Source organism: Protopterus annectens, chromosome 12.part0 (assembly GCF_019279795.1).
Source record: "Protopterus annectens isolate FY-2018-M chromosome 12.part0, PAN1.0, whole genome shotgun sequence".
NCBI lineage: Eukaryota > Metazoa > Chordata > Ceratodontiformes > Protopteridae > Protopterus > Protopterus annectens.
In genome coordinates, this window is record NC_056746.1 from 59,038,274 (window position 1) to 59,064,721 (window position 26,448).

The window sequence follows — 26,448 nt, forward strand, 5'->3', positions numbered from 1 at the left end:
AATACACTGAGGTGGATTCGAAAATAGTTTACACTTGGAGAAAGGAACTGCCCTGAGTTTAACATAGTAAATCTAACAAATGAGATTGTGAGAGAAGATGTGAATACATCCCTACATGATCTGAGAAGATGAAAAGTTTTCAGACTTTCATTTGTGGGTAAGGTAAGTATACATGGGTACACATATGGTAGAAATAATGTATATGCCTATTTATGGCACTCAAACTTGCTTTGAATGGGCATCTAATGCTAACTGGAGTTTTTAACTATGGACATCAGTTTCCATGTATATATGAATAAATGACCTCATAGTATTTTATGGCTTGGAGTACTGTCACGGGCAGTGGATGTCAGCAGACAGAAGTAAGGTTTTCCCAATAAGCAGATAGATAAATGGTATTTTTAATGTATAGCTGCCCAGTTCGGTTCTCAGCTAGAGCATCTTCTGTGTGGAGACATGCGTGAATGGGTCTACCTTTGTTGAGGGTTGTGCGTCAGGCCTGGAAAGCCAGTACGTAAAAAATCAACTGCCAATCATTACCGGATCGGAGTTCCACTGTGGCAACCCCTAACCGGGAAATGCCGAAAGACACAAACAAACAAACAGGTTGGCTGGTAGTGAAACTTGGCTCCAGATTGATGGTCACTACTGAAGTGACACCCTGACAACATGTGGAGAATGGGATGGGAAAAAAGACGGTTGTGGATGTGAATGTTGCCTTTTGTTTTCTCTCTCTCTCTCTCTTTCTATTCTTTTTGTGTTACTAAGTATGGAAAGAGACACCTTCTTTACTTCCTCTCTCTCTCTCTCTCTCGCTCTCACTCTCTCTCTCTCTATCATGGGAGATACCCTCTTGATCATGGCAAATGCCTTATTCTTATTCTGTTATGTATATGTCAGGAACTTTGTGATGTAGGAGTTTTGCAGATAGTATTAGAACTGTGAAAAGAGTATCTTTTTATGTTCTGCAAATGCCACATTGCAGAAAACCCCAGTCAGCTGAAGTTAGTAATACATGGCACTGCTGCTCCAATGCACTGTCAGTGTTATGTTGCACAGTTATTGAAAGGCATGCCAAAAAATCTGTGACACCTCACTCCACACTGCACCTTTTTTAAATGGAATATTAAGGGGTTTCTCTACTGTTAAGAATAGTGTATTTATTCATAATGTGTTTTATTTGTATTGTATGTTATGGAATGACATTATGCGGGATTTGTGTAACTGTAATAAGACTGACACTACAATGCACCAGTACGTTACACAGAGTTAGCATGGGGGAATTAGCCTTCCAAGATGTGCCCTCAGTACGTTTGAATGAGAGATTGTGATGAAATCTTGTCAATGCTCATACCCTGGTGGCAATGGTCCACAACTCTATTCCATTCTAAGTGACTGTAAAGTAGTTTGGGTTTGCATCTAGATTTCTCAGAGGTGCTGTTGGCTAAAAATCATTTGTATATCTGCAAAAACTGTTTGATACTTTCTTTTGTATTCACCACTACTTAACACAGATGATAGAGAGTGCCTTGCAACGTCAACACACTTAGGGAGAAAGTGTTTTATCAGGCTACAGTTTGTTAAATTGCTTCAGTTTTGGAAAATGTAGCATTATCATAATTTCACACTGCAACAACCTGTTTTCTGACTTGCATTAATGCAAAAGAAGTACCATAAAATGATACAGCAATCCCATCCACTGCAAAATGAATCTTAATCCAAGGGATTCATGCCTTTTATTTGAAAACGGGTCTATATTAGAACCACAAAAGCTCAGTTCAGCGAATGGCATTTTACATCGAAGATGCTGTTCAACGAATCGTTATATTGAAATTGCGGTACAGTGAAGATCAGTAAATTTGCCCTTTTGTCACTGTAGTGCGATTGTGGAGTTGGTATACATAATTAGCAGGAGGTGTGGGGGGTGCAGCCCCCAAAAAAAGTGAGTTCGACGAACGGCATTTTCAATGTGAAAGCCGTTCTCTAAACTGACTCTTTGTGGTTCAAATATAGACCAGTTGAAAACAATATAGGAGAGAATGTTGCTGTATGAACATTAGAATGGTTTACATGAACCACTAACAGAGTATTTGTATTACCTTAACTACTTCCATCTGAACGATTGTCAGTATGTTTTGAACTGTTTTCCAGACTGTATGCTATCATATTTTATTGCAGGTTCTTGTGTGTATGTTAACCTGTTTGGCTTTATATTCTCACAGCTACACTGCTCATAAAAATAACCATGGATAGTAAAATAGAAAATATCGATATAGAGGGATTTGGAAAAATGCTCTCTTGTTACGTAGTTTCTCAAATCTAGTCTCAAGCACAGGAAATATGAGGATGCATTTTCCTTGAATAAAGTCATTTCTTTGACTCAAGTCACTCAGAAAGATAGTGAGGCTACTGGGTTAACTATCTGAGTGTCATAACTTTTAGGGTTATATTGCTGGGCTACAAAGAAACATTGAATATTCTGTAATCTGAGGTCTACATAAAGCAAAGAAAGTAAAAACTTTCTATCAACATCCTTTCTTTTTTATTGTTTTTTTTCTTGTCTCACATATCCTTATAGATAAAGAAAAGAAGAAATATGTGATTTATCTGATAATATATTGAATTGTTTCTTGTGCTACTCAAAACTTAAGTTTTGCAAAGATTTGGTAAGCTGTTTCATAAATTCAGTAAATCTACTTGAACATGACTTTATTTCAAACATTTTAATAATTAATAGCGGTTAGTACTCATTGTGAAGGATACAGCTGAATAATCTTTCTTGGAATGCACAAAGATAAAAGAAAGACAATTTCATGCATATTGTAGGAGCACTTACAAACTAACAACCCTAATAGAAGTTAATGTGTTCTTCTGACTTCTAGATAATGTTTGAAAGCCATTAATGCAGAAATATTAGTTCATGAAAATTTAATAAAGCCAATAGAAATGGAACTCAGCATCTTCATCGGTTATTTACTCAAAAGGCTTAGACAGAGTTATTTTATTTAGATTGCCTTGTGGTGCATTATAATGAAATTTGCATATAGTTATAAATACATGACAAAATGCCTAAGTATGAAAAAGGACATAACTAGAGACTTCCATTGTACAGTATATCAGTGTTTTCCATATGAATAACCCGTGTAACTGCATGAATAGAAGTAGGCAATAAACTTCTCAGAATATAGAAACATTACCATCCTCATTTAGTAAATGACATTTGCATTTATGTATTTTGGAAATGAATTACATAATGACGTATAGGTGTACATTTTAATAAAATTATTTCCTGACACTCCCGGTCAACAAATATAAATAAATAAATAAATAGTTTGATATATTATGCATTGTAAAAAAAAATGTTTTTTTTTGCAGTATCCTCTTCAGACGTGTACTTCAGTTGTTGGCAACCAGATCTGATTTCAGTAGTGATCAGATTCTCTTGTTTTAATTACAGCTGCCTTATGATTTGCTAAAGCAAGATATTCAGAAAAAAAAAAAAAAACATGGAAGGATACTAAACTAAGTTTGATGAATAAATGCCACAACCTGGCCCTCAGAAAACAAAAGGAGCAGCAAACTACTGTCGCAGGGTGTGGAAGAAGTCAGAGTGGCATTTCTTACCAGTATCACATGACCAGTACCAGCCTTTGATCAGTAAGCAGAAAACAAACTGAGTGTAAATCAGTATCTGGAAAACCATAGGTCTTCACTTTCTAACAAACATGTCAGATACCAGTTCTTGCACGCAAATAAATGTCTTATCCAGTGAATACAACGATAGTCTTGTGCATTTCCAGTTTTAAACTCCAGGAAAAAAAACAGTAAGACAACACAAGAAAAGGGAATGAACCTTAAAATTCTAGAGGAATAATACATTGATGAACAAAGTATCCAGCTTGGTCGTCATTTGAAATGTCAGGAATTGCTATTGTGAGTTCTGTAAGGCAGAGACTGCATGGCCCAAAAAATGGACTTCCATATATTAAGTTTGAGATAGTCATTTTAAATAATTGCCCATTTTCTCCAAGACAGGGTAATGTAAGACTTAGTAAATATAAGTTTGGGGTGGGGGAATTTGCCCCCCCCCCCACAAGTGTTGGTCAAGATTTTTTCACTATGTTAGCACTTGGCAATTCAAGTACCATCATTTCAGCAGGGAATTGAATAAATACAAAGTCAAACTCTAGTAAATAAAATGTTATTTAGAAAATTAAGTAACACATTGTTGCAATCATTAATCACGTAGGGAAATGCATCATAAAATGTAGAAACAATGGAGATGTTGTGTTTACAATGAGCCACTGAGGTAGCAAGCCATAGTAATCTGGGTTATTTAGACATAAATTACTTAAACAGCCTAGCTCTACCACCTAGGCAGCTGTATTTTGTTAATGCACATGGGAAAATAGCATACAGCTTATGCAGTGCTCTACATTACACATCCAGATGTGGAATTTCATTCATCAACTTCTTATTGTCCATACTTCAAACGGCTGTACTCCTTGTGCTGTATATGAGCTGTTCTGTGATGCAATGTCTCCTACTGTAAGGAAACTGAGAATATTTGAGAACAAACAGTCCATACAAAATCACTGTGTATGCTCATGCATATCACGATGTATGCATATTTGTACATGTACCTGCATGCAAGTGCTCATACATGCATATGTATATGAGCATATGTGTACGTGTGTGTGCGTGTGTGTGTGCGTGTGTGTGTGTGTGTGTGTGTGTGTATATACATATAGTTGTACTACAGTGAAAGAATATATAGATAAAAAGATAGACAGATCAACAGATAGTCAGCATAACTATTTAGGAATTCTTGGGGACCATCACTTTTGACACACGATATGCAGGAAGGATTTCACTAATAGGGTGCAACATCAGAGCTCATGATATCACTCAGATAGACCTGACCCCCTGCAGGGCCCATGGTACCTCTTACTGCCCACAATATCACTCAGACAGACCTATTGCCTGCAGGGGCCATGGTAACTCTTACTGCCCACAATATCACTCAGACAGACCTGCTGCTTGCAAGGCCCATGGTAGCTTTTATTGCATAAAACATCACTTGACTGACCTGTCCCCTGCAGGTCCCACGGTAGCTCTTAATTCTGGTCCACAGCCTTAGTAAGGTTTGCTATTCAAGGTTTTACAGCTTTGTATGACACAATGTTGCTAGCAATTGGTGTGATTGTTTCTGAATATTTTTTCTTGATATGCTGATCCCCAAAATTTCAGTAGTAAATCTACACTCACAGATATACAGTGATCACATTTAAAAATAGCAATCATAACGTGACTGGATAAAGACTTTTTTTCTTTAGTGGAGAATTAGTTCATTTAACTGCATAAACGATCTATTAATCTGAGCTGAAATGTTTAAGTTAATTTAATACCATTTAGAGTCCTATAGCATTTCCTAAAAGAATCAAAATGAATTAAGCACCTATATGTCAGTACATCAAGGTTATTATATATAGCATTTATTACAGCATTCTGGTAGAGACCTTAGGAAACAACTAAAAGGTTGCATCATTGTTGTCACATCAGAAGTGCCACTTGGTGTATTTCGTATGTGTAAATGCTTCCATAAATGTATGTATGAACAGTATGCTGGCCACACATCATTTCAGTGCAACAGGGTGCCTGAAACAACTGGTCCAATTATACAACTCACTCATTAAAAATGGGTATAAATATTTATCATTTAAAAAAATGTCTGCTATATGAGAACACTAATCAGTGAAAAGCACATTGCTCATTCTGGTTTACCCATCATGTTGTTGTTTAATGACTTGGGCTTAACCCTAATGGTTCAGAAGGGATGACAGTTTCGCTGGGTTGTGACTAGCACTGTTATATGAGCAAGCATGATTGTTGTGTAGCTGGACATTAATTCATCAAACTGGTAGGATAAACAGAACAAAATGAAAATATTTGTAGTGCTTTCGTTTGTGCCATTGGTGTGTGTGTGTGTGTGTGTGTGTGTGTGTGTGTGTGTGTGTGTGTGTGTGTGTGTGTGTGTGTGTGTGTGTGTGTGTGTGTGTGTTGTTAGATAGTTATTTTAAAAGGGTTTTCTAGTTCCTAATGAATTTTAAGCAAATGGTCAGAATTTGGAATCCATCAACATAGCAGTTGTTTATGACTTAAATTTTCATTCTGCATTCTGCAAATCAGCTTCTTATCTAAGTTGTGAAGATGAAGGATATAGCACATTTTTTCACCATTAAATGATTCTGCATTTGCCAAAATCAATCACTGGCCTTTCCAACAGAATGGTATAAGTGCTCATCAAATTACTATGATAGATAAAAGAAACACTTTTCCAGTAAAGCACCTTATCACTGGTAAAGATACATTTTAGTACTATTCTGAGACATACCCATCACTGTCAGTAGTATGAATTTAGTGTTATTAATTTTAGAAAAAAAAATCAGTGCCTAACACCTTGTAAAGAATACCAACATTGTTCATTAATGAGTGGAGAGCAGAGCACTGTGGCATGTTCACAGTGACTTGAAAACACACAGTAAATAAAGAAATCAGAACTGCAAAATGTACTTACCTAACAAAGATTCATATTATTTAAACTATAATGGGGAAACAAAATTTAAGAACTCCAACTTGTAGTGTGGAGCGGCCTTAGGTCAACTGGTGCCCTAGGCAAAAGAGCTTCATGGCGCCCCACACCACACCATCTGGTGCCCCCATCCTAGTCTACCTACACCAAATAAATACTGGAAAAGCACCCCTAGTAGAGTGGCGCCCTAGGCGGCCACCTAGTTGGCCTATGCCTAAGGCCGGCCATTATAGTGTTATAACATGGTTTAAATATTCGATAATTGCTACCAGAGGCTTTCCTTCTTATCAGTACACCCCATGAACCCAATTAACAGATCCCCTTCTTGACACTAATTTGCCAATTTCCTTCAACAGTGGGGGTTGAAAGCTAGGACCATTGTTTCCCATACAAGAATGCAAGCCATACAATCCACTCATTTTATGACTCAGGCTAAAGACTCACGAGCCCATGAAAGATGAGGCTTGAGTGTAGGCTAAGTCTTCCTTGTACTGCAGATATGTTCGTCCTTCCTGGACTTCACCTAATCCTCTCTCTGGTGTCCATAATGTCTGCTATATATCATTGCCTGAAGCAGCTATTATACACATCTGTGTAAGTCATTGTGGACCCACTCAGCACAGACTCTCCCAGCAGCACGACTGCTACCAGATATATTCTTATGCTTTTTCAGTCTAGCAGCAAGGTAATCCTCCCTCCTTCCAAACAAGATGAGCAACCCAACTAATATCATTCCCTGCTACTTCTCCATCCTCTTCATTCTTCCTGCTTCGTTATGCAAACACAGTTCATCTGGGCCTACTCAGAACTTTATCCATCTACGATGCAGAGCGAGCCATGCTCACCACTTTGTTTTTGTTATTTAACCACTAAAGTAACTTCAAATCAGCGTGAATCAAAACCACTATAAAAACAAAACACACTGGCTAATCAGAATCATTCTGATGAAGTTCCGTTAAAGACAAGGAATGAAATCACTCTGTTCTGAATAAAAGGAATATATTTGACTAGTTACTTGTATGTAAATGTGTGTGTGTTTGTGTGTGTGTGTGTGTGTGTGTGTGTGTGTGTGTGTGTGTGTGTGTGTGTGTGTGTGTGTGTGTGTGTGTGTGTGTGTGTGTGTGTGTGTGTGTGTGTGTGTGTGTGTGTGTGTGTATAGATAGGTAGAAACTTAGATAGATAATATATATATATATATATATATATATATATATATATATATATATATATATATATATATATATATATATATATATATATATATATATATATATAGAGAGAGAGAGAGAGAGAGAGGAATGTGTGTGTGTGTGTGTGTGTGTGTGTGTGTGTGTGTGTGTGTGTGTGTGTGTGTGTGTGTGTGTGTGTGTGTGCACGTGTGTGTGTGTGTCTGTGTATTTGTGTGCATGGTATATAGTTACTTATATATCTATACCATTATTTATTTGCTTTTAAAGTCTCAATGGGACAATGTATTGGACAGACAGGGATCTTTTTAATGGTATATTTTTCTAATGGCCAAAATGTAAACCATATTTAAAAGAACAATAGTTTAATATCTTGAAAACACAAAGACTGCAGGGATGTCCATAACTTTGTTGACAACTGCATGGCAGTGCACTGAAAGCATCATAATGCAACTTTTCATTTTTATCATGTCATCTCAAAAGACAGGATTTACACGGAGTTTGCTTAGTGTAATAGTGGTTATTAGCCATTATTTAAATCATGCAGTTACTGTAAATAAAGTAGGATCATATGACCCTGTCTGAAATGACTTTATAGGAATCTCATGTTTTATCTGTTAATTTCCTTCATGGTTCTCTAGATTTTTCTCATTATTTACTAAAAGAAATGCTAGAAAATAATTATAAGAAATATATACTTAAACAATGTAACAATGATCATAATCTTCCATACATGGCTGTGATGTGGACCTTGGGAATTTTAAATGCAAGAATACATTTGCACTCATGTAGCACAAGAGCAACAAATCAAGATCCTATATGGCTCAGACATCTGCGTTTCCACTTTCTTGCTTTGTTTCTTTTTTTTCTTCTTCTATACAGTCTTACTGCACGTAGTACATATTTTGTATGTATGTGCTACAGACGTTTTCTTGTTGCAGGCATCACTTAAAACTAACAAACAGAACATGAACTTCACATATACATGCCCCTATATCCTAGTGCCGTGAGCAGAATGTCATAATTTATGATAGAAAATTGATATCGTTCTTGTGATAATTAAAGATTCTCATTAAGAGGTGAAAATGCATTCAGTGCATTGGTAATAAAAAGCCACACAGAACTTTAGCAGGTTATATGCCAAAATCAATAACCTGCCATTTTATAATTAAAAGGCAAAATAAATGCTGGCAAAAAGTCCACTAAATTAGGAAAATTACCTGGAAGAGAAATGGAAAATATTGATTTTAATTTACAAAATATGTTAACTCTACCTGCCCTGTGTAGTAAGACAATTAGTAGGAAGCTTCCTATATTTTCATAACTCAGGAAGTGTTGTTAATTGCATATCAACTGTATGACTGTGTCATTTATTGATAATTCAGTTTTCCTTATTGAAAGGAAAAAGTGACATGCCCAGCTAGATAATATGTTTTGTAATAAGGATTTGGTCTTGTCTTTGAGAAATGCAGTGTTTGAAGTAGGTATCCTGTAGGTTATTCATGTTTGCATCCTCATATTTTTCTAATTTAATATTAAAGTTGCACACACTGTGTAAATGTAACAAAATGTTGTAAATGTAATAAAATGTTTAGCAAAATGGGAAATTCACCCCAGGGATCACATCTGTGACTCTGCTCGACAGGGGCACAGGAAAATCGTTTTCTTGGGTGGCGAAAGCCAGGGTACATTTTTTGGCTAGGCTTATATAGGCCCTAGGGCCAATTGCCTAGTATCTACCTATGAACCTATAAACCTAAGCAAGTATGAATGATCAAAACCAAATTGTTAACGTTAAATCCAGACTGGTTAAATGTACAAGAATTAACATTACAACAGAAGTAAATGACAGCTCAGCATTAATGAAGTAACATATCAACAAATCAAATACTCCAGCAGGCAGTATTTAGAGAGGCTTTTTTGCAAGGCACTGCATAACTATAGTGCAGCAGGAGCAAGAAGGGATGTATTTTAAATCCCTAAGAAACTAACTTGCCAAGCAAAATTACTCAACAATTCAAGCCTATAAAATATTTAAATGTAACAGTTTTGCACAGGAAGGTAATTCCCCCCAAAACATATAAATACCAGCTCCACAGCCACAGAAACACTAACAAGTGAGACCTTCCAAAGAAAAAAAACTCTGCCAGCAACCATGTACAGACCACCAGCACTGATTTCCTATAGAAAACAGTGATTGCAGACTGTATCATTGCCTAGTTATGCTGTCAGGTGGTCCCTCAGTGAGTTGTGACCAGCTGAGCAGCCAGCAAGGATGAAAACAATGTCTGAAAGTTTAATGTAGGGATGATTATTTCCTATGAAGTACTGAAACATTCAGATGGAAGAACTTTGCTTAAGCCTACAAACAAATGTCATGATTAACAGTAATCAACAGGTCTATGCTTATTGATCGAATGAAAAATTCATCAAATGGCTACTGAATGAACACTAAGCATCAGACTTCTGTTTTATCGAACTGTCATATCATCGTAAATAAAGTCATCAAAGTGTAATAGTTACCCAACAACAAAGAAATATCTCTCTGCATAATGTAAACTAAACAAAATGTTTCATTAATTTGCCCTTTTCCCCACTGCAGTGTGATCTTGGAGTTGCTATATATAGTTAGAGGGGGTGTGGTGGGCATAGCCCCACATATTGGGGGTGCAACCCCCCACCATGGCTGGTTACAGCTCTTATATAGCACGTTTATATGGAACAATCATACCTAATGATATGCATTTCTGACATACATTAAAATTGTATAATAAACTTTGTCTGCAATAAAACAAAGTAAATGTACTGTTTCAAAATACTACTTTAATAAACTAGTTTTACAATGAAGATATTACTGCAAATCTATATTAATAATATCAGCACATTTAGTGTAAAGTATACACATAGTACATGCTATTTCCTTGTTGTTGGCCAACTGTTACAGTTTGATGATTTTCTTTACGATGACAGGACTGTTCCATAAAATGGATGTTCAATATAAAATGTTCATTGAGTAGCCATTTAGTGATCATTTTGTTCGATGGGTAAACATAGACCCCTAATCGACCACTATATCCTTTGCCAATATAGCAATCATCATATGAATTCTTAATTCTCTAACTATTGTAATTACAATATTGAACTGAAAAAAAACTGCACATTTGTATGAACATATAACTATGTATGTCATTCCATTGGCATAGGACATGGCTGAAAAAGCAAATAAAAAATACATAACTTAATTAATTTACATGACTAAATAAATAAATAGAATCATGCCATTAATGATATTAAACTATTCCAGGCTTGGCTAAGAAGTATAACCCTGAACAAACTGACAAGTGAAAACACTATGCTATTCACTGGGAGAGTAATAAAATACTGAGATTTTACATTAGCAAATCAAGAGGCAAACAATGAAGTCAAATGAAAATGAAAAAGGAGACATAAGGCAATATATAACACAAGTGAAAGCATGGGTAATTAAAGAATGCCATGTACAGATGGTTGTCCCGGTACAAAAAACTGTTACGCTTTCTTATATTACAAAGTGTATTAAAATTTAATTTGAAAATCCTAACTGATATCCAACATTATGAATATAAGTTAAATGATTAGCATGTCACTCACTCACATAAATAAAACAATATACAATGATCTCTCTCTGTCTCTTTCTGTGTGTAATACTATTTGGAACACATAGATGTAGATGTGATGCAATAATTTCTCATTATGTGGCACGATTCATCTGGATAGACTAGTTTCAACTGAATACAAATCAGTGTAGACATCTACCTAAAAGCACTTTTGACAGAAGTTGAAAAAAGTCTGTTGGAAATGGGGAACTGTCCATGCACCCCCCCCCCCCAACTCCATGCATGAATTTGAATATACCTACTCCATGGTTGCACAGCAGTTGAGTATAAGGGCTCTGCTTTCACCAAAATGCTTTTGGCTGAACATTTTCAGTGTATTTGCATTTCACTAATTCACAATTTCCATTAGAATGTAATGTGGATGCCATATCAGAATGCATGTCTATGAGAATGTTCTTTGTGTGCAATTCTAAAGCTGCTTAACCTGCTCTAGTTAAATTCATTTTTCTAAGTTTGTCACATGAAGATTGAGCTTGGTCTTTTGGTCCACAAGAATGATGGAGCATTTATTTTTCAAAATTATCCAGTGGTCCTATACAACGGTTGTCACAAATGACTATATAAGAAAGACAGGTGAAATATGCTGTGAGAATATGAAGTACTGGATCACAAGAATTAAGCTCATTGAATCTTACTGATCACACATAACAGAAGGCTCACAACCCAATGCTCAGTGTAGTAAGATGTGACCTTCGTGCTATGGAGACATTAATGGGTGATCATTGCCTCTGCCTCTCTGGTGTGCAGAAATAAAGCCTTGACTGAGACCCAAATGATGAGAGCTTGATTAATGCCACCAGAACGAAAATAATTCTGTGAATGATGTAATGGCTACATGGGAAGTGTTGCTATCTCAGCCTTGAGGGCAGGAGTTGTGGTTCTTGTCACCCTCATGTCAACATGCTGAAATTGACAGGACCAGGGATATGGACATGATAACTGTAAACTTCATAGTATGTGTGCTGAGGCATTCACAAGCAAGAAGAACATGGATGATGCCCCATGGTGATTCAACAATAATATTAGCCACCATAGGGCAATATACATACATGTTGCCTCATGTCAGCAGTCTTGGTGAATGCACATACATTGAGAGTCATTTGGTGAAACTAATTCCATTGAATCTCAAAGACATAATTGTTTGCTGGTGGCACAAACTCCACTGCACCCACCACGTGTCAGAAATATGTTTATGTGTCACAAGATGGAAGAAACGCATGTACGTTTCTACTAATGAAGAATAATTGAATGGATATACTACTATCCAACATTTTTGCAGTACTGTTAAAAAATTACAAGAATATTAAATAGAGTTAGACATTAAACTTAACAAAAATAAGGATGCTGATTATGCATTATGAACTTTAAATGTGTCTAGGCAATACAGTCTAGGTGATTTGGAAAACTAATATTATACATTTGAATGACTGCTGGCCTTGTCTGGATAAAAGCAGAAGATCAAGAATGTGTTTAAAGGGATAAACTTTTATTTTGCATGCAGAAAATTCAAGATACTTCAAACAATCCCAAAGACATTTTATATCATAAGTTACTTGTTTTTACCTGCATAAAATTCTGGTGTATACACTGCACCCACAACTGGATTCAACTTCCAGCCTAAAAACAGACATAATGCAGATTTCAAATGTAATATATTTTCTGATAACTATAATAATACATACAAAACAGTTCATCACTCAGTGTAGATATTTGCTTAAAACATAATATGTTATTATTTCCAAGCTTCATGAAAGGAGTTTTATAAGGAGTCAAACAATAAAGGGTCGTTAGCTTTTTATTTCTCAATAACACACGTTATTTATTTGTTCTTGTAATCATTTTGTAAATGTTAACAATTATAAAAATGCAGCATTGTGACAACATTAAGGATGATCTAAATGCAGAGATGTATTAAACATCTGGTGTTAGCAAGAAGCATTGGTATAGTTCTCTATTTATGAGCTCAGTTTCTAAATGTAACCTGCTACATTTACTAGCATTACAGTAACAGTCAAGCACTAATTCATCTTTAGTAATAGTAAATTCATGTGATGTGCTTTAATAAAATGACATTGCTCCAACATTCCAGGACATGTACATTTAAGGAGTTAAGAAAACTAACTGACTAACTAAATAAATAAATAACTAAATAAACTCTCTCTCTCTTTTTATCACTATTTCCCTCGTTTTGTCCCATCCACATTTGAACACTTCATTGAACATAGATGAAGATTTTTCTATTCAAATGAGCACCAAAATGATACCATTAAGCTATGGGAGAAAGGGATGGACATGGCTGTGGTGAATACGTATTTTAACAAGAGGGAGGAGCATAGGGTGACATACAAGAGTGGAGGAAGATGCACACAGGTGGATTATATCTTATGTAGGAGGGCCAGTTTGAAGGAGATCAGAGACTGTAAAGTGGTGACCGGAGAAAGTGTAGTTAGGCAGCATAGGATGGTGGTTTGTAGGATGACGTTGGTGATCAAGAAGAGGAGGAGGAGTGTGAGGGCAGCACCAAGGATCAAATGGTGGAAATTGAAAAAGGGTAATTGTGAGGTGGAGTTCAGGGATGAGTTAAGACAGGCACTGGGTGGCAGTGAAGAGTTACCAAATAGCTGGGTAACTACAGCAAAGCTAGTCAGGGAGACGGCTAGAAAGGTGCTCGGTATCACATCTGGACAGAGGAAGGACGACAAGGACACATGGTGGTGGAATGAGGAAGCACAGGAGAGTATACAGACAAAAAGGTTGGCAAAGAAGAAGTGGGATTGTCAGAGAGATGAAGAAAGTAGACAGGAGTATAAGGAGATGAGGTGCATGGCAAAGAGAGAGGTGGTGAAGGCTAAGGATAAGACATATGAAGAGTTGTATGAAAGGTTGGACACTAAGGAGGGAGAAAAGGACACATACCGATTGGCTAGACAGAGGGACTGAGCTAGGAAAGATGTGCAGCAGGTAAAGGTGATAAAGGATAATGAGGGAAACATACCCACAAGTGAGGAAAGTGTGTTGAGGAGATGGAAAGAGTACTTTGAGGGGTTGATGAATGAAGAGAATGAGAGGGAGAGAAGGTTGGATGATGTGGGGATAGTGAATCATGAAGTACAATGGATTAGCAAGGAGGAAGTAAGGATAGCTATGAAGAGAATGATGAATGGAAAGGCTATTGGCCCAGATTACATACCTATGGAAGCATGGAGGTGTTTAGGTGAAATGGCAGTGGAGTTTTTAACCAGATTGTGTAATGAAATCTTGAAAAGTGAGAGGATGTCTGAGGAATGGAGAAAAAGTGTTTTGGTACCGATTGTTAAGAATAAGGGTGACATGCAGAGCTGTAGTAACTACAGAGGGATTAAATTGATCAGTCACAGCATGAAGTTATGGGAAAGAGTAATGGAAGCTAGGTTAAGAAGGGACATGATGATTAGTGATAAGCAGTATGATTTCATGCTGGGAAAGAGCACTACAGATGCGATGAGAGTGTTGATGGAGAAGTACAGAGAATGTCAGAAGGAGTTGCATTGTGTTTTTGTAGACTTAGAGAAAGCATATGACAGGGTGCCTAGAGAGGAGTTGTGGTATTGTATGATGAAACCGAACAGGTAGAAAAATGCTCACTTTATTATGTAACAAACAAAGCTTTCAGGAATGTCCCTTCTTCAGTGTTAATGTTAAATGAATTAAAACATTATTATATAATAATTTTTCAATAACCCACATGACACAGCTACCCAATGTATAAACGAACATTATTAAGAATACAAGCACTTCTAAAAGGCTCAGTATTTTCAAAGCGTAAAATGCTTATATATTATATTCATTCTTATAAAGAAGAATTTTTTCTCAAAAAAAAAAAACATAAAATCAATCAACTAGCACATTTCTAGTAAAATATACATAGTTTAACTAAATAATATATAAAAAATATATAAAAAACAAGTTGAAAACATATTAATAATAATGTTTATGCTTCATACTTATTGACATAAAATATCTGCTAAAAAGTTTTCTTTTAATACACCATATGTTCCTAACTTTCTAATATGTGAATAATAGAATAACACTTAAACCAATGCTGGATTTCAGACAAAAGCAATACAGATAGTTAGATATTCTATTATCTGTGTTTATATTAAGTATGTATATGCACATATATATATTTCTATATATTATTTAATTAAACTATGTATATGTTACTAGAAATGTATTAGTTGATTGATTTTATGTTTTTTTTTTTTCAGTAAAAATTCTTCTTTATAAGAATGAATATAATATATATGCATTTTACGCTTTGAAAATACTTTGCCTTTTAGAAGTGCTTGTATTCTTAATAATAATTTGTGGTTTGGTCACAAGGGCAAAGCCCGAGTGACCAAACAAAGCCAACTGTGAGTAAATCCGGCATTACACACACCCAGGCGTGGGTTATTGCTATTATACAATGATATTATTTAAGAAAAAAAATAATTAATTTTCTTAAATAATGGCATTGTATAATGCCTCCTTGCTGCCCTTCTGCAGCTGTCTGGTATTCTGCGGCAGTTCTGGTGTACTGCGCATGCGTATGCCTACACAGTACATCAGAGTTGTGGACAAAAGCAATGGAGAAAGCAAGATCTCCATTGCTTTTTACAAACTGTTTCGCTATGTTAAATGGGTTTAACATAGCGAGACAGCTTTAAAAAAAGCAACGGAGCCGTTTCTTTTTTTAAAGCTGTCTCTCTATGTTAAACCCATTTAACATAGTGAAACAGTTTGTAAAAAGCAACGGAGAAAGCAAGATCTCCGTTGCTTTTTTACAAACTGTCTTGCTATGTTAAAAACAGTGTGAAGCAACGGAGATCTTGTGTTCTCCGTTGCTGTAAAAAAAAAAAAAGAGTTATAGTAATGGAAAAAGTCCCAGTGACCAGACCTTTTTCCATTACTATAATTGATTTACAATGTGCAAGCTGACCAATCAGCATGCACATTTTTTTAAATATTAATGGGGGGTCATTGTATAATGCTTGTTTATACATTGGGTGGCTGTGTCATGTGGGTTATTGAAAAATTATTATATAATAATGTTTTAATTCATTTAACATTAACACTGAAGAAGGGACATTCCCGAAAGCTTTGTTTGTTACTTAATAAAGTGAGCGTTTTTCTACCTGTTTGGTTTTCTTTTTGTTGTTCGGAAGTATAAGGATCGGTGGAAGCTAACTAAATTTGAACTTTCTTTATTTGTATTGTATGAGGAAGTCAGGAGTGTCAGAGAAGTATGTAAGAGTGGTACAGGATATGTACGAGGGTAGTGTGACAGTGGTGGGGTCTGCAGTGGGAGTGACAGATGCATTTAAGGTGAAGGTGGGGTTACATCAAGGATCAGCTCTGAGCCCTTTCTTATTTGCAATGGTGATGGACAGGTTGACAGACAAGATCAGATAGGAGTTCCCGTGGACTATGATGTTTGCAGATGACATTGTGATCTGTAGTGAGAGTAGGGAACAGGTGGAGGAGACCCTGCAGAGATAGAGATATGGTCTAGAGAGAAGAAGAATGAAGGTCAGCAGGACTAAGATAGAATATATGTGTGTGAATGAGAGGGAGGATAAAGGAATGGTGAGGATGCAAGGAGTAGAGGTGGCGAAGGTGGATGAATTTAAATACTTGGGGTCAATAGTTCAGAGTAACGGTGAGTGTGGAAGAGAGGTGAAGAAGAGAGTACAGGCAGAATGTAGTGGGTGGAGAAGTGTGTCAGGAGTGATTTGTGACAGACGAGTACCTGTAAGAGTGAAAGGGAAGGTCTACAAGAGAGTAGTGAGACCAGCTATGTTATATGGATTGGCGACAGTGGAATTGACAAAAAGGCAGGAGTTTGAGCTGGATGTGGCAGAGTTAAAGATGTTAAGATTTGCACTGGGTGTGACGAGGGTGGACAGGATTAGGAATAAGTATATTAGAGGGTCAGCCCAGGTTGGAAGGTTTAGAGACAAAGCCAGAGAGGCAAGATTACATTGGTTTGGACATGTGCTGAAGAGGGATGCTGAGTATATTGGGGAAAAGATGCTAAGGATGGAGCTACCAGGTAACAGGAAAAGAGGAAGACCTAAGATAAGTTTTATGGATGTGGTGAGAGAAGACATGCAAGTATTTGGTGTGACAGAGCAAGATGAAGAGGACAGGAAGAAATGAAAACAGGTGATCTGCTGTGGTGACCCCTAATGCGAACAGCCGAAAGAAGATGATGAAGCTATGGGAGAATTCCCAAGGTGTTCCGGGGGATACCATTAAGCTATGGGAGAATTCCCATGGTTTTCTGGGGGATACCATTAAGCTATGGGAGAATTCCCAAGGTGTTCCGGGGGATACCGTTAAACTATGGGAGAATTCCCAAGGTGTTCTGGGGGAATAAAACAGCTTTAATAGGTTTATAGGATCATAGGTGTGTACTAGGCTAATGGCCCTGGAGCCTTGACAAGGCTAGCCCATAGGATTACCCTGGCATCGTGCCACCCGACCTTAGTTCCCAGTGCCTCTGTCAAGTAAAGCCACTGGAGTGATCCCTGGGGTGAATTTTCTATTTCCTATCCAATCATCACAATTTTTCTTGAAGAGGGTCAGTGACATGCTCTGCTTGACATGCATGGGAAGTCGATTCCAGCATGTTCTGTTGATTGTGGTAATGAGGTTGAGGTCTCTGGAGTGTTTGGTGTGGAGGGATTGGGATTTCTTCAGCTGTAGCATTTCTAACAGAGCTGGGTCAGACATGGCTTTGTAAGTCAAGCAGAGATCACCTGTAAGTAGGCAATATGAGACAGAGAATATTTGGAGTTTTTTTAGTCTGTCCATATAGGACAAATGTTTGAGGGCTAGGGTTGTCTTTGTGAGGTATTTTTGCAGCTTCTCCACTTGTTGCAGGTGTTTAGTCAGGTACATGCCAAATGGGGCATTGTACTCAATGATTGGGCTAATGAGGGAAGAGTAGAGGGAGACAATGACCTCTTTCTTCCTGGATGCAAAACCCTTAATAGTGAGATGTATGACATAGAAGGACTTTCTGACCACAGTGGCAATGTGGTGGTCAAAAGAGAGGTTGCTGTCAATCTGTGTTCCCAGATCTTTTATAATGCCTTCAGTATTCAATGGACTACCATCGATGGGGTAATTCATGGGAAATGGGTCTTTCCCACTTTTGGCATTGAGCTTAAGGCCATGGCTCTGACATCAGTCGCTGATCTCAATGAGGCCTTTCTGTAGGATGTCAACATCACTTGGGGAGTTAATAATAGCTTCCAACTTGCAATCATCTGTAAATTGTGTCAGCCAGAGTCCCTTTGTGTCAGCCTGGACTTCAGAGAAGTAGATACCAAACAGAAGAAGACCCAGGACCGAACCCTGTGGGACTCCACTCATGACTTGTTAGCAGTCTGACTTGGAGTCAGCTACTTTCACACTGTGGGTTTGACCTGTGAGCCAGTTTGCAACCCACCTAGTGATATAGGAGTGGATGTCTAGCTTAGTGAGTTTTTCCTATGATTCCTGAGTGGGGAATGGCATCAAAGGCCTTGGCCAGATCAAGGTAGATTGTATGAACCACCTTGCCTTCATCTACAGCTCTGGTGACTGACTTGAAGAAGTTGACCAAGTTGAGCAGGCATGATCTACACTTCAAAAAACCAAACTGTGTGGGATCGAGAGTTTGGAGATTCCCTACATTCTTGTTTATTTGGTCCATGATGATGATGCTGCATTCCATAGCTTTGCATATCAGACACATCAGGCTAATAGGGAGAGTGTTCCCAGGGTCTGTAGTCGCTCCTGCTTTGTAGAGAGGGATGACTGTAGCAGTGTGCCATTTGGTAGGGACAAAGCTTGAGCTCAGGCTATGATTGAACAGGGCACACAGGGGAGGTGCCAGTTCACTCTGTAGTTCATGTAGAACACAGCCAAAGAAGCTGTATTCTTGGCCTTGGACAGTGATCTTTTAACCTGTGCAGAAGTAATACTGGGTGCCTGGCAATCTACTGGTATTGTGACTGGTCCCTTAAAGACGAGAGGGGGTAAAGTTGGCACTGAATCTGTTGGCCAGTATATTGGCAATATCTGTTGGCTCGGTATAAGAGGTACCATTGTGCAGTAGCTCAGAACAAATTTGGATATTGCCGTGGAAATTCTTTACGTAACTATAGAAGGCCTTGTGATTGTCTTTACTATCTGCTGCAATTCTGTTTCCATAGCTAGCTTTAGAGGATTTGATGAGGGATCTCAACTTTTTTTTGAGGCTGATAAGGGAGTTTTTCCAGTCTTTGGACTTCACCTTTTTCTGCATCAATTTCCTCCTTTTGTTGAAGAGTTTGTTTATGGCAGGAGACTGCCAGATTGGCTTCCTTTTTTGGAGGAGAGCATCTTGGTTATTTCTGTTAGGTATGGTGAGATCTATGCATTTGTGTATGTGTTCGTACAGTGCATTGGTGTATGATTCGGCTGTCATGCAACTGATCTCCATTTGCATACATGCAGTGAAGTTAGCCTCCTCTGTTTTTAGGAGCCCAAAGTTAGCTTTGGAGAAGTTTTTCATGGTGGTTACCTTTGCGGGGGGGGGGCGGTGTTCGGGGTGGGAGGGATGTGGAGTTCCAAGGTGATTAGTTTGTAGTCAGATCTAACCAGGGAGGAGTTAACTATTGGTATAGAGCAATGGTCGCCCAAGTTAGTAATGACCAGGTCAAGGATGTTGCTACCTCTAGTAGGGGTAAGAACAAATTGGTCCAGGGTATTGGAATTAATGAATTCCAAGAAACATTGGGCAAGTATATTGGTACATGAGCAGTTTTCCCAGTTAATGGAGGGGCAGTTGAAGTTGCCTAGTATGACAGTGTTAGGTAGGACCTTATTGCTCTCCAGAGCGCTTAGAAACATGGACTGTGAGTCTTGGGACATGGTCAGGGATCCATAGCAGGCTACAACCTGAATCGCTGTCTTACCCAATGTTAGCTTCACCTGAAGTATCTCAGATGCGTTATGTTGGACTACCAGTCTGGAGGTGTGCACATCCTTTATGAATATGGAAACACCACAGCTTTTGGATCTTCGGTCCAAGTTCTGGGGACAAAAGGTGTGGAATGATTTATAGCCAGGTAGTGCAGGGGTGCTTTTTGCTGCCTTGAACCAGGTCTCTGTTACAGCACAAATGTCGATATTCTCCATTTTAAGGAGTGCTTCCAGTGAGTGCATTTTGAGATTTAGACTTCTAGCATTGAGCAGCATGACCCTCAGATCGCATTTGTTTGAAGCTGTTACAGTGGTACTTTGTTCTTTGTATCACCACCTAAAAAAGGTACTACAGGGGTGGCAAGAGCCTTGGCCAGTATATGGAAGCCCTGCCACTGTTATTCTTCTCATGGTATATGTTGAGTATACTACATATGCTGTTCATGAAAATCATAGTAAATCATTTTGTCTTCATTTTCATATATACTGACCACATCAATGCCTTGTCTCTGTTCTACAGACTGTTAACAGGAGACTTTCTACATATGAATCCCTTACCCAGAAAAAAGGTCATCTATGAATGATTTAACACCCAGTTCCCCCCAGATGTGGAGAATACTGCAGAAGAGACATGGCCTCCCTTCCATACATGCTCTTAACCAGTGACAAGCAGTATTCCTCATCGATCATGTGACTGGCTATTCCTGACCAAATGAAGATAAGTGGCATTGCAGTATTATTATGTTTAGATGGCATTGTGACTTAGAGGCATCCGGTTATAATCCCATGAATGGTAACATTGAATTATTAGCTTCTCAGCCAAGCATATACACTAACAGACTGAACCTGCAGTTCCTCTCATACTGAGCAGGATTACTACTGCAACAACACATCATCAGTAGGGTAAACCTAGCTCACAATGGTTTAAACTCAGCTCATGTTCCCCATTAATCTGTGAACAATGCAATGATTGGTGAATCCTGTTTCATAATCATAGGAACAGCCAGCAGCAGTGGACAAAAAGTGACAACCCCATACACTCTTAACTGCCACAAATCACTTATCCCTGTGGTACCTTTTCCAACACCTCCAGATCAAAACCCAAAAAGCCAGAAGGATATTAATGCTGCACTTTAACAGTTTGTGCTCATACTGAAAATCGAGATCAAGCAAGCTTTTGCTCTTCTGCTCCACAGGAGTTTTTTTTTCCCCCTGAGCTTGCCTTTTGACACTTACATTACTCACTGATGTACTGCCCCTGTCAAACTCCCCAGAGTGGGTTGTGCCCAGAAGCCCAGGTGCTTGGAGACAGAAGCAAGACTCCCGATGGGACTTGCCCCTTGCCTCACTGGGGTAAGACAAAAAAAAAAACAATAAGAGCTGGCACAGAAGCCACCCTCAGACCCCATGCGGATGGTCCACCTGCACTTCAGCATCAAATGGCTTCAGAAATACTCAGTCCATGGATGGAAACCACTTCTGTAACCCCAGGACTGCCCCTTGTACTACTAGTGGAAATAAGCAGCTCCTAAATGCTTTACCCCATGCATGGGTCCCCTCAAATTATCTATGTTATGAATGAAGATGTTCTCACTAGGGGTAATAAGCAATTATAGACCATACAATGGGTAAGGAGAGTTTAGCAACAAAAAATATATGTTAATCCATGCACCAAGAGGGACACTGGCTAGGCTTAAAATGTCCTGCACGGTCAGCTAACCTAGCACTTACCTATGGTTCAAAATCATTGAAATTCCAGTACATCTCAAGTACTAAGCACCTGCCACCTAGATGTATTTAGCTTTAATCATCAAATTTCAAAGAAGATATTGTAAAAATGAGGTGGAACAAAACATGGGAAAATAAAAAGCATCTGAAAACATAGAATATATATACAAGGAGTTTACTGTCTTAAATTGGTATTGTCAATAGGAGTCAAAATAACATAAGGATTGTCAATAGCATCAGCTGGCTTGTAAAGAAAAAAGTCACAGAATTGTAGAGGAAACATGAAAGCACAATTTAATTGAGAGTGAAATCTGATGTAAGGTGCCATGACATGCACTTCAATCTATCAAGAATAACACTACATCTGCAAAGAAACAAAGAGAAAGAAAGGTTTGGCAGACATCAGAAAAATAAACAGTTCAGCACAGGGCAGAAGAAAGTCAGTGTCTTTCATCTAATTGTGTTCCTATTTTTGGGTGCAATAATCTGAACATTTCAAGGCACAATTTTAAGGTGCTACATGAAAATTCAGTATCAAATTGGAAATATTTTTTGTAATCATACGTAGTAGTACATAGCTGCAAAAGTTGTATTAATGAAAACATTGAAAAATCAGTCACTTACAGTATCTTTCATATTCCATAATACTCTTTGTCACAGTGAGTATGTGTTTCTGTCTGTGCGCCACACACATGTATGTGTGCACGCACACATGTGTGTGTGTGTGTGTGTGTGCGTGTGTGTGTGTGTGTGCATGTGTCTGTGTGTGTGTCTGTGCATGTGTCTGTGCCTGTGTATGCGTGTATGTGCGCGTGCGTGTGTGTGTGCCTGTGCCTGTGCGTGTGTGTGTGTGTGTGTGTGTGTGTGTGTGTGTGTGCATGTGTCTGTGTGTGTGTCTGTGCGTGTGTGTGCCTGTGTATGCGTGTATGTGCGCGTGTGTGTGCGTGTGTGTGTGTGTGTGTCTGTGCCTGTGTGTGTGTGTGTGTGTGTGTGTGTGTGTGTGTGTGTGTGTGTGTGTGTGTGTGTGTGCATGTGTCTGTGTGTGTGTCTGTGCGTGTGTGTGTGCCTGTATGCGTGTATGTGCGTGTGCGTGTGTGTCTGTCTGTGCCTGTGTGTGTGTGTGTGTGTGTGTGTGTGTGATGTGCACATGCCTGGACGCCAACATAATTCACATAAGGCTGGGTAGAAGGGGTCTGAGAGTATAAATAGATCTCTCTTTGATTTTAAAATACACTAATGGCTGCTCTATTCATCTAAGAAAAATTCTCTGAGATGCAGATCGATGCAGATGGCTGCTTAAAGGCTGTCTCACTTTTCATTTCCTTCACACTCCTTCTTTGATAGCTGAAAGATCAAACTTGTTTTCCTCTCTTTATTTTTTCTAGTCAACAGAAAAAAAGACTTAATTTGTCATAACAATAAGAGCAATTAAACTTTATGGTGTCTCTTCTGTGAGCTTTGTACTAGACTATGCCTCTGGTGGTTAATCAAGAGTGACAGAAATGGACGTGTAAGATTTGAGCGCTGTTTAGATATCATGCCTAGAAAGATAGAACAAGCAAAGACCAGCTCTCTTAATGTGCTGGTTGTAACAAAATAAAAAAAATAAAGAAAACTGTTTCCTGCTGTGTTTGAGATGCATTAAGTTTACTTACACCACAAAAAAAAAAAAAATGATAAGCAACTGACAAGTAATAGGCTTCCACATGGGGTAACTCATCAATAAATATGCTATGTGAACTTACATAATTAATAAATGTCATAAGACCTGTTTTCTATTGTAATAATACATTTTCTTCTGCTACTATGTTATATTAAATGCTGGTAGTTTGTTTGCATCTTTTGGCTTTTCCCGGTTAGGGGTCGCCACAGTGGAACTCCGGTCCGCTAATGATTGGCAGTAGAGTTTTACATGCTGGCTTGCCGGGCCTAACACACAACCTTCAACAAAGGAACGCCCGTTCACGCATGTCGCTACACTGAAGACGCTCTAACTGAGAATCGAACGGGCAACGTCTAACTGTGAGGCGACAGCGCTACAGCAGCACCACCACCACAGTCTGTATTAAATGCTGGTAGTAGATGCTTATAATTACTTTTTTTTTACATATGCCATTTTTTTTATTTTATTTATTAATTTATTGACAAGGTTAGTCTCACCTGACCAGTACTTCTTTTAAGGAGTGACTCAAGGCCATATTCATACTGATTAGAAAAGGTTGGTCAGATTAATGGTGAAATTACCCTAATCTTTTCATAAGTGTTCTGGGATGTCTTACATGCACCTGATTGACCACCAATTCAGGAAATGGGGCTCCAGTGTAACATCTCATTCTAAGGAGAGCATGGTGCAGTTCATAGGTTCGGTGCAGCCTACCTCCAGTACTCCATTTCCTCAGTATCCTGCAACATGAAATAACTGCAACTTAATTTTCTCCCCTTTCCTTTAGAGTTTGAAGACCAGATGCAGGGTGACTTTATTTTTTTCTCATCCATATGTCAAGGTGCTGTTTGAAAGGGATAAGACAACTACTTTGTTTTATATCAAAGTCAGTTCCATATGAGAGGAAGCTATCATGCCTATTGGTCCTATTAATACTGCAGGGAAGTTAAGTTCCCCGTCTTGTTTTTTTGCAGGTTTGTAGGAGGAAACATTGCAATGGATCCTTTATGGCTTTGTATGTGAGGCTGTGGTCCTCTCTATCTTAAGAGTCAGTAGGAAACAGAGATAAAAGAGAATGCTTTAACTCATTACAGCCAGGTGACACCTGTAGGTGCTTCTGCAGTTACATCCCACTGAAGCCTTTACGCATCAAACAGTGCTTGCTCATATATTTGCATTAATGATATTAAAACAATACAACACAGAACGTATTACAATAGTTCATTTTAAAGCTTGCACAGTGCCAGACACCACTGTGTTGATATCTGACTTCTGTTTACTACAAGTAAAGAGATACTAATTGCTGTTCATATAATATTTATTTATATTTTCAAGAATGTCACATTTTTCGAAATATCACAAAAACTACGTAGCACAGACAGAACTGCACAGCCTTTTATGAAAATTTCTCAGATGGATGAATAAAATGCTACTAACCATAAAAAGTTTTTTTAAAATGTGCGACTATAAAAAAATTAAGTAAAAATAAGTCCATGTAGTTCGAAGCTCTACGAAACTTAATTGAAGACACAGATTTTATTAAGTTACATGAACCAAAAAAAATGTTAAAACATTAAGCGCTTTCATCTATATACTTGGACTTCATCAGAACTAGATCAGGTCTAAAAAAGTGCACCTTATAAATAACCCCTAATTAGCCAAGTTAAATTAACACCTCAAACTGGTTTAAAATTTTAAACAATCTTCCAATTAAAATATGATGGAATACAAGAATACATTAAATAAAAAACACCATCACTTTAAGACCTTATGTACATAAAAATCCACTCATTATATTTACTCAAACTACAAATAAAAAATGTAAAAAGACAATGAAAGAAGTAAAAGAATTATCAAGTATATTTAAATACACATTTCACAATTTGGCTGTTCTTATTCTTAACACAGACTTAATTGAATTGTGGTCACTGAGGCCAGGTTTCAATGTAGCGTCAAGTTTAAGTTGCCAAAGGAGTTCCTTATATTCCAATCTATTTTCCCAAGCACCTCCTCTACCATCCTTTGGAACTATTTCCAAAATACCAAAAACAATTTTTTTAAAACTAACTCATGTTAATGAATGTCTAAATAAAGCATTTTTTCAGGTTAGACTTTCTCACATCATACAAGTGCTTAGAAATCCTTTTAGCAAGTTTTCTCTCTGTCTTCCCTATATAAAAAGAGAAACACTGGTTACAGATGGCTAAATATACCAACCCTACTTAAGTACAGTCATCTTTCCTAAATATTATTGTTGTTCGACAAATTACAGCGACGTCATTTACTAGTATCTGTCCTATATGTTTGTCTGCACTTCCCTAGCACTTTCGTAATATTGTTATGTACTTTGTAAATGAAAGTAGGTTTAACCCACAAGTGCTGCTAAAGTTCCTTATTGGTTTTTAAAATAACCCAGTTCTGAGAAATGACTTTGTTACTTAAACGATCATAGTTAATAGCCATCCCATGTTGAAGTTTTCCAAACTAGGTTGTTTATTTAAACCTATTTCCTTTAATAAGTCAGGTTTTCCTGAAATACAATGAAATTTAGTTTCCCTATTCTCCACAACTTCTTTTCTCAGTGTCCTTAAAAGATCCAAGGGGTACATCTAAAACATAGAGGTAATATTGTTTAACTCTTTCTCA

The 26,448-nt window shown here is 37.8% G+C and overlaps 1 protein-coding gene across 11 annotated transcripts in view; it reads right to left on the reverse strand.

Moving 5' to 3' along the window:
- Positions 1-26,448, reverse strand: part of RBFOX1 (RNA binding fox-1 homolog 1) — a 1,735,725-nt gene that overhangs the window by 314,917 nt on the left and 1,394,360 nt on the right. For all 11 annotated transcript variants that reach the window (XM_044089088.1, XM_044089084.1, XM_044089091.1 and 8 more), the window contains one exon: positions 12,999-13,052. In XM_044089088.1, the coding sequence (XP_043945023.1) occupies positions 12,999-13,052 (54 nt within the window). The remainder of the gene's footprint in view (positions 1-12,998; positions 13,053-26,448) is intronic.